At 41.6% G+C, this 12,600-nt stretch overlaps 1 protein-coding gene across 13 annotated transcripts in view; it reads right to left on the bottom strand.

The window, feature by feature from the left end:
• Positions 1 to 12,600, bottom strand: part of LOC116977489 — a 171,629-nt gene that overhangs the window by 71,371 nt on the left and 87,658 nt on the right. For 6 of the 13 annotated variants that reach the window (XM_033027954.1, XM_033027952.1, XM_033027951.1 and 3 more), the window contains 2 exons: positions 5,122 to 5,382; positions 537 to 797 (listed from right to left, as the gene is read on the bottom strand). The exons of 5 other annotated variants lie outside the window; for them this stretch is intronic. In XM_033027954.1, coding sequence (XP_032883845.1) covers positions 537 to 797; positions 5,122 to 5,382 — 522 coding nt within the window. The remainder of the gene's footprint in view (positions 1 to 536; positions 798 to 5,121; positions 5,383 to 12,600) is intronic. 2 more of the 13 variants (XM_033027956.1, XM_033027948.1) reach the window with 1 other exon arrangement.

Genomic DNA, 12,600 nt, shown 5'->3' on the forward strand with positions numbered 1-12,600 from the left:
ACTGGAGGAAGTAGCTGAGGCAGGAACATTTTAAAGGAATTTGAAAAAGTACTAAAGTTTTGAGGAATGTGGACCCGGGTAGAGCTGCTGCCTCACAGCGCCAGAGACTTGGGTTCCATCCCGACCTCAGGAATTGTTTGTGTGGAGTTTGCATGTTCTTCCTGTGACAGCATGGGTTTTCCCTGAGTGCTCCGGTTTCCACCCACATAATAAAAACTTGTGGGACTCAGGTTAATAGGTCTCTGCAATAAATTGGCTGTAGTATGTAGGTAGTGGATGGAAAAGTTGGATGACATAGAACTAATGTGAACAGTTGATCGATAGACAGTATGTGCCGAAGGGCCTGTTTCTATTCCGTATCTCTAAAGTAAACTAAAATAAACTAAAGTAAACTAACCTAAATTAAAGCAAATGAAACTAATTCTAAATTTAAGGAGGTTTCCCCATTATCCAGGACACCAAGACCACTGGCAATCACTGAAAATCAAATCAGATGTTGTAACTTCCTCCTGAATTTTCAAAAAATACTGTCTTACCTGTTTCAGTTTCATAAACTGAAGTGTTTACACTCTGACAGTAACTGTCCATCGCTGTTACAGTTAGTGAGTACGTTTGACTGCAGTGCAGGTCCATGAAATGACAGCTTGTCCCCGTTGTGTTACACAGTGAAATGTGTCCATCTTGTCCTTCTGCTGTTGTAATGTACCACATCACCCCATCACTCTCCTCCCAGGCCACTGATGTACCCTTGGTGTCACAGTTCAGACTGGTGGAGATGTCCTCTGGTGCACAAGGTGCTGAAAAGTACAGAAACCGCAAACTGGCCGTGATAAGGGACGGAATGTATTTAGATTCAAGATTCAAGAGATTCAAGAGAGTTTATTGTCATTTGGCCCTGATAGGACAATGACATTCTTGCTTTGCTTCAGCACAACAGAACATAGTAGGCATTGACTACAAAACAGATCAGTGTGCCCATATACCATTATATAAATATATACACACATGAATAAATAAACTGATAAAGTGCAAATAACAGATAATGGGCTATTAATGTTCAGAGTATTGTCCAAGCCAAGTTTAATAGCCTGATGACTGTGGGGAAGTAGCTATTCCTGAACCTGGTCGTTGCAGTCTTCAGGCTCCTGTACTCAATGTTACTTTATAATATTCTAATACTCAATGTTACTTTATCTATCTATATACTATTAAAACTCTCGTGCCATCCGACCGGCTGCCGTCCGGCTGCCTGTCTGCCTTTTGATTCGTTGACTTTCTGCCTTTTGATTTGTTGACGGCTGCTCCTTCCTATCAGCTTCCAACACACTTCGAAACAAACTTGCAAGACAGGAACACTCTGAACCTTTCACTGCTGCAGCAGGCAGGGGAGGTGCAATTGGATTTTTTTAAAATCCACTGCTGAGGGAGGCAGGGGAGTGCTGGAATCTTACATTTGGGAATGGCTTCAGTTCCATTGGAGGAGACGAGTGCACGGTGGAATATTGGGTTGGGGGATCACACCATTGGGGGAGCAGACCCAACGGGTCTGCACTTGGTCTATATATTACTAAAAGTCTGAGCTTGACCGCTTTTGGCCCACTGTGCTGCGATTTCCGAGGGAACGCCGCCACCTACGGCCATCATTTTGGCCACCTCGCTCAGAGCCCCCCTCCACCTTTCGGGACCGGAGGATTTTTCCCATCGATGAAAAATCAGAGAGATATTAATGTTTTTTTCTAAATTGCCATTCTCTCTGCTGCCCCTGCTGGTGGGAGGGGGGGAGGGACTATAAAACCCAGAAGTGGTGTGCCTCACTCAGTCTCTGCAAGATGGAGGAAGCCTGAGGGTCATGTCTCTCTGAGCTGTGAATAACACTGAACACATGCCTATTCAACTGTGAGCTTGCAAAAAGTGACTATTGGTTCTAAAATGTTTGCAAAAAGTGTCTCTTTTGGTTCTAAAATGCTTGCAAAAAGTGTCTCTATTGGTTCTAAAATGGTTCCATAAAGTGTCTCTATTGGTTCTAAAATGCTTGCTGAAAGTATCTTTTTGTTCTAAAATGCCTGCAGAAAGTATCTCTATTGGATCTAAAGCTTGCAAAAAAAGTGTCTATTGGTTCTAAAATGCCTGTAAAAAATGACTATTTGCTGTTGTTGTGGTGGTAACTGCTTTGAAAGGCTGGACTGCAAAAAAAAAATGGCTGTTGGTGGTGGTAACTGCTTTTAAATGGCTGCACTGGAAAAAAAATGTGTGTTGTTGGTGGTGGTGGTAACCGCTTTTAAATGGCTGCACTGGAAAAAAATGGCTGTTGTTTGTGGTGGTATCTGCTTTGAAAGGCTGCATTGCAACAAAAAAATGGCTGTTGGTGGAGGTAACTGCTTTAAAAGTGTCTATTGGTTCTAACATGCTTGTAAAAAGGGTGTCTATTGGTTCTAAAATGCTTGCAAAAAGTATCTCTATTGGTTCTAACATGCTTACAAAAAGTGTCTATTGGTTCTAAAATGCTTGCAAAAAGTGTCTCTTTTGGTTCTAAAATGCTTGCAAAAAGTGTCTCTATTGGTTCTAAAATGGTTCCATAAAGTGTCTCTATTGGTTCTAAAATGCTTGCAGAAATTGTCTTTTTGTTCTAAAATGCCTGCAGAAAGTGTCTCTATCGGATCTAAAGCTTGCAAAAAGTGTCTATTGGTTCTAAAATGCCTGTAAAAAATGTCTATTTGCTGTTGGTGGTGGTAACTGCTTTTAAATGGCTGCACTGGGAAAAAAATGTGTGTTGTTGGTGGTGGTGGTAACCGCTTTTAAATGGCTGCACTGGAAAAAAAATGGCGGCTGTTTGTGGTGGTATCTGCTTTGAAAGGCTGCATTGCAAAAAAAAATGGCTGTTGTTGGTGGAGGTAACTGCTTTTAAATGGCTGCACTGGAAAATAAATGGTTGTTGGTGGTGGTATCTGCTTTGAAAGGCTGCATTGCAAAAAAAATGGCTGTTGTTGGTGGAGGTAACTGCTTTAAAAGTGTCTATTGGTTCTAACATGCTTGTAAAAATGGTGTCTATTGGTTCTAAAATGCTTGCAAAAAGTATCTCTATTGGTTCTAACATGCTTACAAAAAGTGTCTATTGGTTCGAAAATGCTTACTAAAAGTGTTTATTGGTTCTAAAATGCTTGCAAAAGTGTCTATTGGTTCTAAAATGCTTGCAAATAGTGTCTCTATTGGTTCTAAAATGCTTGCAGAATTTGTCTTTTGGTTCTAAAATGCTTGCAGAAAGTGTCTCTATTGGTTCTAAAGCTTGCAAAAAGTGGCTATTGGTTCTAAAATGCCTGTAAAAAAATGTCTATTGACTGTTGTTGTGGTGGTAACTGCTTTGAAAGGCTGCACTGCAAAAAAATGGCTGTTGGTGTTGGTAACCGCTTTTAAATGGCCGCCCTGCAAAAAAAAATGGCTGCTGTTGGTGGTGGTATCTGCTTTGAAAAGGCTGCACTGCAAAAAAAAAAATGGCTGTTGTTGATGGTGGTAACTGCTTTGAAAGGCTGTACAGCAAATACAAATGGCTGGTGGTGGTGGTGGTAATTACTTTTAAATGGCTGCACTGGAAAATAAATGGCTGTTGTTGGTGGTGGTATCTGCTTTGAAAGGATGCATTGCAAAAAAAAATGGCTGTTGTTGGTTGTGGTAACTGCTTTGAAAGGCTGCTGAACTGCAAACAAAAGGGCTATTAGTGGTGGTAACTGCTTTGAAAGGCTGCACGGCAAAATAAAATGGCTGTTGTTGGTGGAAACTTGATAACTTCCTGTTTGCACGAATATTGATTTTAGATAAAACGCTACCACTTACAGCTGTGATTTTTGACCATCTTACTCAGTTCCTCGCCACTCATCAGGTGCAGAGGATTCATCCCATTAATTAAAAATAAAAGTGGTGTTAGTGTTAAAACATTTTTTTGAGAATCTCTCTACTGTCAATCATGCCATGAAGGCCATGCCCCTTCCAGTTGGAGAGGGAGGGATAATAAAACCCATAAGTGTGGGTGTGGCTCAATCTCTGCAAGATGGGGGAGAGGGAGGTCACGACTGTCTGAGCTGTGAATCAACTGAACACACTGAATGTCTACTGAACTGTGAGTGTGGTGTTTTGTGTGGTTTTATAGTGGTTTTATGGTGGTTTCACCCTGATTGAAATGGTATGAAACTGTATTTGAATGTGGTTGGCTTGCACCCTGCTTGAAATGGCATGAAACTGCACTAGCATTTGGTGGCTTTGCACCCTGCTTGAAATGGCATGAAACGGCACTTGAATTTGGTGGCCTTGCACCCTGCTTGAAGTGGTCGGAAACTGCACTTGCATTCGGTTGCCTTGCAGCCTGCTTGAAGTGGTCGGAAACTGCACCTGAATTTGGTGGCCTTGCACCCTGCTTGAAGTGGTACGAAACTGCACTTGAATTTGGTGGCTTTGCACCCTGCTTGAAATGGTAGGAAACTGCATTTGAATTTGGTTGCCTTACACCCTGCTTGAAGTGTAATTTCAAAGATTGGCCATGAGTCAACTGTTAGTCCAGCAGCCATTAGTGAGCTGCCAGCACATCAGGCTTGAGTGACTGAGCTGCCATCTCAAGAAGCCATTTGGCACACAATGTCCATATTAACCAGTCCCTTCAGCCCACAGTACCCATACTGCATCGGGGGACCAGCCCTCCCGTGTGAACATGGAACCCAACGGGTCCCACTTAGTCTAGTAACATTATAAATGTTACTTTAGAATAATGTTTATAGCATATAAACTTTAGGGTTTGTTCAATAAATAAAATCCCTTCCTATGCATGTAGATAAAGTTATCATTGGGGGTACAAGATACCACTGGAATCTTGAGCAAAAAACAAACTGCTGAAGGTACTCAGTAGGTCAGGAAACATTTGTGATGAGAAATGAACAGGCGACACACTTTGGGTTGGGACCCTTCTTCAAAACTGGAAGGAAATGGACAGACCTCCTGAAACATTGTCGAGTCTTTTCCATCCACAGATGCTGCCTGACCCATTCAGCTCCACCAGCAGTTAGTCTTTTGCTCAAATTACTATTATCAATATGTTGTCTTAATATGAAGTCTATCCATTCCAGACAAGAGACTTACCAGTGTGGAATACAATCTGAGGGCTTTGTGAGTTGTCACACACACCGTCCCGTGCTGTCAGAGTTACATTATACTCCTGTCCACATTGTAGGTTAGTTATCGGACATTCCCTATTATCCGTCACACAGGAAACTGTGTGCCCATCACTTCCTTCTGCTGTGGCAGAGTAAGACACTGCACCTTTAGTGTGGCTCCACAACACTGAGGCATCGTTTGTGTCACAGTCCAACTGGACATGGACATCCTGTGGGATGCACGAGGCTGAAAAAACAAAGAGAAGAGATGAAGAGCATTATTTCATCAGCGTTTGGTGGACTTGGTCAGTCAAGGAGTCTTTTCCTGGTATTTATCTGTTTATTCCTATCATTGCCGTGGACTTACAGAGTGTCTTATCTTCAAGCTAATGTAGTTTTAGAAGAACAGCATTTTAGCCAGTGCAGAATTTGATGTTAGTAATCTGATAGAGAAACGAGTGATTCAGGAGATTGTACTGCTCAGCATTTACCTGTTCTCCTTGTGACGGAAGGACTTTCAACACTGTCACAGGTGTCATCAATCGCATAAACTGAGAGGGTGTAGGTCTCTCCACAGTACAGGTCGGTGATATCACACAGTGTATCATTGGCACTGCATTGCTGCACGTTGCTCCCTTCTGCAGTAGCCATGTATGATATTGCACCTTCACTGAACTCCCAGGAGACCGACATATGTCCAGCATCACAGTCCATGTGAGCGTCAACATTCTGGGGCACACACGGTACTGCAACGAGAACATTCATAAGTATAGAGTGAGGATACATCAAAGACAACACTCCAAATAATGTATAGAAATTATAGATATGATTCTATATATCACACAAATTACCTGTTTTAACTGTTAAAGCAGAGCTTTGTGAGCTGTTACACTCCATGCGGATTGCCTCTACAGTTATATAGTAGTTCAGTCCACAGTGCACATCAGAGACCTCACATTCAGTGACTGTTGTATTGCAGGAGGCCCAATGGCCATTGATTCCTTGTGCTGTTACATGGTATGACTCTGAGCCGTTGCTGGGATCCCAAAACACCGAGATGGTGTTATTTTCACAGTTGATGTGTGCGACCATATTTTGTGGGATACAAGGTTCTGAATAGTTGCGAAAACATCGAAAAAGAATCCATAAACAATTGTGGATTTAATATTGCAGTTCTATTGTTAAAAGTTACACAATATTAAATCTTACAACAAACTGCGGAGGAATGGACCAGCTAATGAGGTGAAGTGAATGTATTTCAGGTAGAAATTTGGGGACTAGCAGCACATAAGACAACGTACTGTCATTTCTACTTGTTTATTACAAGGAACTCGTACTCATGCTAATCTTAATTAGACTGTGCGTACTTTCACTACATTTTCCCAAGGGAAAAACATATGAACATAACAGCAATAATCTGTTAGCTCTCAGCTGAAAAACTCCCACAACCTCAACATCACGAACGTAATGCTGTTGAATCTCCATATTGCATCTTGGATCCCAAACTTCAATTATGGCTATGTTTTGGCTACGTATATTTACACCACAATTATAACAGATAATTATCAGTAGTAGTTATCATGATTATTAATATGCATTATGTAATAATTTAAATTATTCCTGACGATTGGTTATTTTCCGGTTTTCGCATAATTAAAAAGTAATTTTACCTGTTTGAATTTCTACAGCTGAACTTGGTAAACTGGTGCAATTCTCGTCCATTGCTAACACAGTTACATTGTACCACTGGCCACATGGGAGACCCAGGATCTCACAGTTTGCTTCAGTTGTGTTGCACGAGTATCTGTCTCCTTCCATTCCTTCTGCCATGGCCGTGTAGAACATTGCACCTTCACTCTGCTCCCACCACACTGATGTTGTGCGTGCTGTACAGTCCAAATAAGCACTTACATTCTGGGGACTGCAGGGAGCTGAAGAAATATATTAAAAACTGGATAAAGATTATCGGTCTTATACTTAAATTCACAAATTAGAACATGCAATTTCAAATTGAAAGAAAATGTTATACATAGTTCTTTCTAATAGCCTGGAAGAAGTATTTGTGGCATCAGAGATTCCAACTCTTCTCAGAGTATTCTAAAGTTCCCGAATCCGTCGGGTGAAGAATTGATTTTCATCTCAGTAATGAATGGCTTACTCCATATTCCTTATTCCAAGAAAAAGATGCAAATTCCCGATACATCAACAAAGGGAAACATTGCCTCTGCCACAATCCTGTCAGCCTTGTAATGAAAATTGTTACAGATTGCAGGAAGACAGAATTAATCTGGTCAATTCTGCTGACATGTGCCAGATACAATATGGATTACTGTGAGGCAACATTTACAATAAGGATTGACGGCATACAGCTAATGAGTGGCCTTGATGTGCTGGTTGTTCAACAATTAAACACACAGATAGACACAAAAAGCTGGAGTAACTCAACGGGACAATCAGCATTTCTGAAGCGAAGGAAAGAGTGATGATTTGGGTCGAGACCTTTCTTCAGACCCTTCTTGACATGAGGTATCACCCATTCCTTTGCTCCAGAGATGCTGCCTGTCCCGCTGAGTTACTCCAGCTTTTTGTGTCTACCTTCGGTTTAAACCAACAGCTGCAATTCCTTCTTACACTTGAACACAAATGCTGGAGTAACTCAGGGAAGGCCAGGGGCATCTCTGGAGGACGTGGATATTGCCACTCTTTGCCTTCTGCCGTCCACATGGGTATATATCCCTCCTGCTATCCACATGAGTATATATCCCTCCAATACCATGGGCTCTCATCTTCTTTAGCAGCCTCAAGTGTGGCATCTTATCAAAGGCTTTCTGAAAATCCAGGTAAACAATACCCACTGACTCTCCTTTGTCCTGTTAGTTACTGCCTCAAAGAATTCCAACAGTTTCATTCAGCATGATCACCCTGTCACAAAACCATGCTGACCGGCCTATTTTATAAAGTGTTTCTTAGGACTCAGAAACCTCATCCTTTATAATGGACTCTAAAATCTTGAACTTGAATTTAAGTTCAGTGCTGTAGAGTTGCAGCCTTACAGCGCCAAAGACCCAGGTTTGATCCTGACTACAGTTGCTGTCGGTACGAAGTTTGTATGTTCTCCCTTTGACCATGTGGGCTTTCTCCAGGTGCTCTGGTTTCCTCCCACACTCCAAATACGTGCATGTTTCTTGTGCATTGGCTTTTGTAAATTGTCCCTAGTGTGTAAGATAGAACTAGGGCACGGGTGCTTGTTGGTCAGCATGGACTCGGTGGACCACTTCCACCTTTTATTAAACTGAATTCCCAAGCTGTTTCTGTGAAATTCAAACCTACTGTATCTCCAACATCAGTGGATACGCCTCCAAATATCAAATTCAGCAATTTAACCACCATCATGCTCTGTCAACGGTACACAAAAAAGCTGGAGAAACTCAGCGGGCGCAGCAGCATCTATGGAGCGAAGGAAATAAGCAACGTTTCAGGCCAAAACCCTTCTTCAGACCCGAAACGTTGCCTATTTCCTTCGCTCCATAGATGCTGCTGCACCCGCTGAGTTTCTCCAGCTTTTTTGTGTACCTTCGATTTTCCAGCATCTGCAGTTCCTTCTTAAACACATGCTCTGTCAACGTATTGAAGTAACATAAGGGTGCATGTAAATGATAAACTCTTATACTTTTGGATAGCATGCCATGAAATAATGAGTTACCTGTCTGAATTTCAGTTGAAGAACTCACAGAGTGGTTACAAGTCCTGTCCGAAGCTACAACATGTACAGAATATAACTGGCCACAGAGTAACGCGGGTGTTCTACAGGATGTTTCTGATGTGCTGCACGAGACGCTGTTCCCATCAGCACCTTCCGCAATGGCAGTGTACCACAGTGCTCCTTTACTGTAGTCCCACATTACCAATGCTGTATTGACGTTGCAGTCCAGTTGTGCTTTGACATTATGAGGATCACAAGCGACTGAAAATAAAATTGAGAGTTAAATTGGATGGTAGGCAGTCGGACCAACCGTAAGTGAGTTAAGAAATAGATGAATGAAGTTATGAAATTTCAATCTCACAGAAATAAAATATATTGAAGAATAATTCAATAACAGAGGAATTTGGAGTATAAAAGCACAGAAGATAGTGAATCTAGATAAATTACAGGATCTGCCATAACTGGAGTGCTGTATCCATTTCAAGATTAAAGAAGGTTTACAAGGTCCAGGAGAAGATGCAGAAGTTACTGAAATTATATCCAGGGTGAGGGAATTCAGTTCTATGAAGATGCTAGAGAGGAAAATATGGTTCTCCGTAGGACAGTGAAAGTCAAGTGGAATGAATTTGAATGATTTTGCTTGAATAAAGACATTTGGGTTTGTAGGTTAATAAGCCTCTATAAATTGTCCATAATGTGTAGTGGAATAATATGGAACTAGTGCAAATGGGGGATCTGTGGTTGGTGTGGACTTGGTGGGGTGAAGGGCCTGTTTCCATGAAGTATCTCCGAACTAACTAAATTAAACTAAAGTAAATAAGGTACATTTCTTCTGGGAGGAGGATGACAACCAGAGAATGAATACATTTGAAAAATGGCAATGAAGTGGATATGAAATTGGACTAGTTGAATCTTTACATCATAAGAGTGAGGTAAGGCCGTGAATGGAAGTTGAAGAAAATTCTATGGTAAGTTTTTCGAGAGAATTAGATAAATATTTTTAAGGCAATAAAGTATTATAAAATTAATCTGCAGCATTCATATGTGGCAAAAGAACGTTTAATAATATAAAAAAGCAACTTATTTGAATATTGCTAATGAAACCTCACACTTCAGTTGATGACACTTTCAAAAGTTTTACCTGCATGTACATTGACCACTGCTGTCTGCGGTCTCCTGCAGATGTCATCTGTTGCTAGAACAGAGATTGTATAATATTCACCACACTGCAGCTCTTGGGTTTGAGCCCTTGTATCACTTGTGTTGAATGAAGCTGTTTCTCTTTGACTGTCTCGAACAGTCACCGTGTACAACTTTGCTCCATCAGCTTCATCCCACCAGAAAGATATTGTATTCAATTCACAATTCAGCTCAGCTGTGAGATTCTCAGGAATGCAGGGGGCTATTCAGAAAATACAAATTAATATCAGTTCTCTTGCTGCCTGTATTAATGCCTAAATATCGAAATGGTTCCTTGATGGATATTATTTACCAGTTTGTATCTGTACAGAAATGCTTGCAATGCCGTGCCGGCTGTAACTCAGAGTTGTTACGGTTATGTTATAGGATTGTCCGCAGTGTAAATCCAGCATTTCATAGCGTGTGTCTGTGGTGTTGTCTGAGTGTGTGTGCCCATCACTTCCTTCAGCTGTTACATCGTACGCGATCGCCCCATCAGTTCTTCCCCATGATACCACCACTCTATTGGAGGTACAATCCACATTGGCAACAATTTCATCTGGGGCACAAGGTGCTGCAGGAAAGGAAATATTGACATTAAAATCCAAGGGCACAGATATTGCTTGCCAGCATCTCTCAAAGGTCAATTGGCTTCAGGAAAGCAGCTACCATGATATTCACATACGTCTACTCAATCCAACCACATTAGATACAAAGAAATGATGCCCTAAGTTCAGCATTTAATTTAAATCCAAGGTGTCCCACTGATTTCTCCGAGTATTGAATCTTGATCAATGATGTCTGACAGGAATAGGAAGACTCTGATCGCATCAGAGGGAATTGCTAAAAAATACAGGGATTGAAGAAAGTTGCAGTACCAGGGATGAAATCATTACAGTAACTGAAATCCAGTATACGACTAAAACCCTGCCACTATTTCTCAGACCACCAGTGTTTCATGCTGATGACTGATTATTCCAAGACAACAAACTTGCCATTTCCAATCAAGTTGCTTGGTGCAGTGGATCTATGCCTGCATGTTTGAAGATCAGATACTCCTTGAAGATCAGATACTCCTTGAAGATCAGATACTCCTTGAAGTAAACATATCCAAATATTGGATGGATTTTGAGCCAGCGGAGTCACTGGCAAAAGCAGTGGGCATCTGTAAAACAAGGGCCTCTCTCTGCACTAACATGACATTGCCTCATAGGCCTGAACAACATCACAGAATTCAGTTTTATCTCTTCTCCACCCTGCGTCATTTGGTGATTTGGCATTTGCAACACACAGGTTGAAGGAGTGGGAGCCATGCTGTTTGCCATGTCTTGGAAGCTTGATGTGCTGGTAGGTAGCATTGCTAAAGAATTGTTGGTAGTTGCCTCACTTGAGGGTTGCTACCTTACTGCCCTCTCCACACAGATTAGTGTTTTATGAGACCTTGTAGTGCTTAACAGTTTAGCTTGTTCCAGGGTAACCAAATCGGAAACAATCTCTGCATTGTGAAGTGTCTCAAGATATCCTTCAAATATTAAATGTGTTATATGAAGAGGTATTCTTTTCTTCTTTATTACCTGTATGAAATTCAGAACGTGAGCTTTGGAGACTGCTGCAGGTTTCACCAAATGCAAGGACGGAGATGCTGTACGTTTGGCTGCAGTGAAGATCTGGGATTAGACAGTTTGTGTCGGACGTGGTACAAGTGGCCGTGTGTCCATCGGTGCCCTCTGCTGTTGCAGTGTACCACACTGTGAGATTACTCAACTCCCATGTTACAGAGGCAGTGACGGCAACACTATCAGCTTGTACGTTCTGAGGGGGACAAGGGGCTTTGGAGAGGAAGAAAGATAAACTAATCATTAATTAATTATAGTACAATGCAATACAATACAATATTTATTCATTGTCATTTGAACCTCAATGAGGCTCAAACGAAACTCTGTTTCTACAGCCATACAAACTAAACAAATTTCTACAAGACGCACAAACAGTAAGGCATTTCAAGTGTATTGTGTATGGTTTACACCGAAGATAGACACAAAATGCTGGAGTAAGTCAGCGGGACAGGCAGCATCTCTGGATGGAAGGAATGGGTGATATTTCAGATCGAGACCCTTCTTCAGACTCAATTGTATTCTTTGATATACGGAACAGAAAATACACTTTTATTTGTCTCCAAAGTTACAAAGGCAGAGACGGTGGGGCAATCAACTTGTACGTTCTGAGGGGACAAAGTACTTGGAGAGGAAGAAAAATAAGCAAGTCATCACAGCATCATACAGACGGAAAAATGGCCAAGAACCCAACTGGTCAATTCTGACCGTTCCCCATCTAGGCTAAAAGAGACACAGAGTGCTGGAGTAACTCAGCAGCATCTCTGGAGAACATACAGAAGTGACGTTATGAGTCAGTACCCTTCTTCAGTCTGATTGTGGAGGTGGAGGGACAGGGCAAAGCCTAACAATCAATAGGTGAACAGAGGTGAGGGGGGGGGGGGGGGGGGTGGTTGGTTGAAAGGCAGATGGCGGACAAAGGCCAGAGATGAAAAGACAGCTGTGAGACATAAGGATTGAAGGTATGAAT

The sequence above is a fragment of the Amblyraja radiata genome, chromosome 10, assembly GCF_010909765.2.
Source record: "Amblyraja radiata isolate CabotCenter1 chromosome 10, sAmbRad1.1.pri, whole genome shotgun sequence".
Classification (NCBI taxonomy): Eukaryota; Metazoa; Chordata; class Chondrichthyes; order Rajiformes; family Rajidae; genus Amblyraja; species Amblyraja radiata.